At 38.5% G+C, this 3,940-nt stretch overlaps 1 protein-coding gene across 1 annotated transcript; it reads left to right on the top strand.

The window, feature by feature from the left end:
- The first annotated feature begins 420 nt into the window (after positions 1 to 420).
- On the top strand, positions 421 to 2,797 carry s1pr5a (sphingosine-1-phosphate receptor 5a). The gene has a single exon (XM_016263359.1). The coding sequence runs from the start codon at positions 642 to 644 to the stop codon at positions 1,839 to 1,841; it is 1,200 nt and encodes a 399-aa protein (XP_016118845.1). The 5' UTR covers positions 421 to 641; the 3' UTR covers positions 1,842 to 2,797.
- The last annotated feature ends 1,143 nt before the right edge of the window (positions 2,798 to 3,940 follow it).

The raw sequence follows: 3,940 nt of genomic DNA, 5'->3' as shown, positions 1-3,940 counted from the left end.
TTTAGATAAATTTGACAGGTACAGCTGTTTGTTTTGTTTTATAAAAATTTTTTTTACATTACTGTATGTTTTACAGTATACTAATTTTAATACTCAAACACAAATTTTATTACATTTTCTACAAGTATTCCTTTGTTTTCTCAGAATTCCTAATTAAATGCAGTCTGTTAAAATGGCCATTTGTTTAGATAAAAATAGTTTTAGTGTCTACTATGTCTACACTGAAATAAAATATTGACCATGGAAGAATATTTGAAACAGAACACGATAAATGCTAAATATTCTATTAAATATGCTTTTTTAAAAACAATTTATGTTATGCTTAATTTTTCTACGTGTATTTTTATATATTTTGTTTGTCATTAAAATAAGTTTACCATAATTATTGAACATTATTTTCTAATGCTTTATTTCAGTTCCCTCTGGTGGCCTTTGAGGATATAGCAAAGCTGTGATTTGAGCATCAAGAAGGAAAGAAGTGAAAATTTTCAACACGAATGAGCCTACAACACAAGGATTTCTTGCTACTATGTTAAATCCTCCTGAGAGTTGTTTTCTGTGCTTTGCTGGAATATGGCACTAAGAGGGACTACAGAGATGCTTAAGAAACGTCTTTAAGGACAGCAAAAGAAACCGGAAGAATGGAAGCTTCATACGCTGCTAGTGCCGCTGTTGCTCCAACTCTGCCACTGATCACCTCGTCTCCAGGTTACCTGCTCAGAATGTTTCGGGAGTATCAAAGCAACGCCGTCATCATGGCCCATTACAACTTCACCGGAAAGCTGAAAGAGAACAAATACCGGGACGGACTGAAACCCGAGGCCATTGTGTTTCTCATCATCTGTCTTCTCATTGTGGTGGAAAATGCCATTGTTTTGGTGGCAATATGGAAGAACAAAAAATTCCACATGCCCATGTACTACCTGCTGGGCAGCTTGACGCTTTCCGATTTGCTTGCAGGCTTCACCTACATGGTGAACATCGTGACTTCGGGCGCAAACACTCTCAAAATGACTCCAGTGCTGTGGTTTCTTCGAGAAGGTGGCGTGTTTATCACACTTTCTGCATCTGTCATCAGTCTCCTCGCTATAGCTATCGAGCGGCACGTCACGATGGTCCGGATGAAGCCGTATCAAGGGGCCAAGCGTGGCCGAATGTTCGGTTTGATTGGTGCAAGTTGGGTGCTTTCGGTGCTCCTCGGCATTCTCCCGATCATGGGCTGGAATTGCATTGGACGTCTGGACGAATGCTCCACCGTCTTGCCTCTTTACGCCAAGAGCTTCATCCTCTTCTGCATTACCGTGTTCACCCTGGTGCTGATGTCCATCGTGGTGCTCTACGCACGCATCTTCCGCATTGTGAAGTCCAACACCCAGCGGTTAGGCTGCAGTCCTCAGCGCAAAGGTCTGGCCAGGAAGTCCCAGAAGTATCTGGCTCTGCTGAAGACGGTCACCATTGTTCTCGGGGTCTTCATCGCCTGCTGGTTGCCTCTCTTTGTGCTCCTTCTGCTGGACTTCTGCTGCCCTGCTCAAAGCTGCGAGGTGCTGTTGAAGGCGGACTACTTCCTGGGTGTTGCCATGATCAACTCGCTCCTAAACCCCATCATTTACACCCTAACTAGTAAAGACATGCGGAGAGCCATTCTGAGACTGGTCTGCAGCTACTGTCTGATATCAAAAGACGGACAGGTGAAGAAGTTTGGCATGCCTTTCCTGGACTGTAGCACCAGTAGGGTTGAGGTGCCGTCACACAGGCTGGAGGGCTTGGAAACGACGGTCTCCTCGGGGAACTTCACACCATCTACTATTAAAGCTATTTACCCGAGGATATTGAAGAGCTGAGGAAGAACAATGCATTAAGTTTAAACTGACAATGCAAGCATTAATGGACAGTTGAACTTCTCCTGGTTCAGGTTGAATATTTATAAAACTTGCCCAATGGACAAGTTTGAGGTGCTTGACATATGAATTCAGGAGACGTTGGATGCGATTGAACTCATAAATGTTGTGTTTTGGACTTCAGAGTAGAAGACTTGGTTTCCTCTACATGCATTAAAGCAAACCACGAGGCTACCAGAGAGCGTGGTAGACCAGACAAGTGGAATTTATTTTTTACTGTGATAAATACCAGTGTTTAAAATGGATTGTCTGTGGGTCAGACTTGCATTACAAGAGCTACGGTGCCTTTTTAAAAATAGGATTTTAAAAAGCAAACAAAAAGCAGTTGTACAGCTGAATTGAGCAAATACGCTTTGAAAAGAACTCTTCTGATGTTATACGAGACTCGTGTGAGAATTCTCAAAAATAATGAGCTTGTGTAGCGAGTCATTTTCACCTCCAGCCCAAATAGCAGTTGAAATGTTCAGAGACTTTGTGGTGAAAAGACGCAAAGAAAAATGACGGGTTGATGTCTCCACACACAAGCACGTTAGTCCTCGGGCATTTTAAGAATACATATGCATGCAAATAAAAACTGAAAAATGTTAAAGCTCCCCTTAAAAATGTAAGTGTGCTATACTTTTCTATATTTGCTTTCACAGGAAATATAGTTTCAATGACTTAAGGTGGCACAAGCTATATAAATATTGTATATTTGATAAATATTGTAACAATGTTTTTATGTTGTTGTATGGAATGGCATCATTTAAGTGTAGCAGTCTGCAGTGATAAAAACAGCACTGACATTCAAGCAATATTGCATTTCTGTAAAACTGTCTGTGTACTGAAAACGATGCATTCATGTGTTTAAATGTATTTTGTTGATCCTAAATTATGAGCCTTAAAAACAAATCTTTTATAAGTGCATTAATTAAAAGTGTTTTCTTGAATGTTTGCTATTTGGTTTTGTTTAGTCCCGTATTTTTAGGAAAAAGTGATTTATTTTGCACTACATAGATTAGAGTTTGCTTTTATAGATTACATTTAAGCGCTGCCCTTTGTTTCCCATGGAAAATAAAATAGAGGGTGAAAGAAATATACATATGTAGGTGTATGTAAATACATACATTTTGCTCAGATGCAGTGGAAAACCCATCCACTGTTATGTTCAGAGCAAATTTTTCTGGAAATTTGCATTGAGTTATAAAACAGCAAATGCACAAATCTAAATGGTTCAAGTGCATATAAGAATTTGAAAATAATGCTCTCACAGTGAGTCTAGCTGATTTCCAGGTGCCTCAATCACACTCACACCACATGTTAACCAAGCATAAACTAAACGATATTGTGGTTTTGTCTTTTCACATGAGCCACACACACACAATTTTCTGTTCTGTCTTTGCAAAAAAAAACCTACAGAAAAAAAGTTCATAAGCTCGTGCCAGTCCGGATGTTTATCGAAGCTGAAAAGGCATGTGTCTGCATCTCAAGGGCATGATGTGACTCATTTTTGAAGTTAAACGAGCAAAGGTTAAATTGGTCACGCAAACAGAGTAAGATGACTAGGCTTTGGAAAGAATACCCATCCATATGCATTGACGGATATTAAACATCCCAAAGTATTGAAATTAGAAATAGTGAAAGTAGTGTTGTGAAACTACTGAAAGAAAAGATGAGGGAAAAAAAAATAGGCAAGTGCCTTACACGAAGCTCAGGGAAATTATATAAAATCATTCTGAATGAAAGTGAAACCATATCTGAATATGTTATATCAACATCCTCGCACTTTATATTTAAAAACATCTATTAACAATATTTCAATTAACCTTAGGCAGGAGCTATATAAAATGAGTGATTTATTAATAACCTAACTAAATATACACACATCTTTAAAAATAAATATACATCACTAACATACCTCCATCGTTTCATTTTTAGTGGCATGTCAATAAATCCTAAAAAATTGGATTTTGTCCGACACCAAAAAATATACTATACAATAAATGTAACCATTAAGAAATAAGCACGCCAAAACTAAAAACAAAAAAGCAGAATGAACAAAC

The sequence above is a fragment of the Sinocyclocheilus grahami genome, unplaced genomic scaffold, assembly GCF_001515645.1.
Source record: "Sinocyclocheilus grahami isolate Dianchi unplaced genomic scaffold, SAMN03320097.WGS_v1.1 scaffold5570.1, whole genome shotgun sequence".
NCBI classification, from domain to species: domain Eukaryota; kingdom Metazoa; phylum Chordata; class Actinopteri; order Cypriniformes; family Cyprinidae; genus Sinocyclocheilus; species Sinocyclocheilus grahami.
This window is presented reverse-complemented; position numbering and strand designations above follow the sequence as displayed.

What these genes read in the sequence shown, in the direction of transcription:
- s1pr5a (XM_016263359.1), top strand. Translation starts at nt 642, where the DNA reads ATGGAAGCTTCATACGCTGCTAGTGCCGCTGTTGCTCCAACTCTGCCA.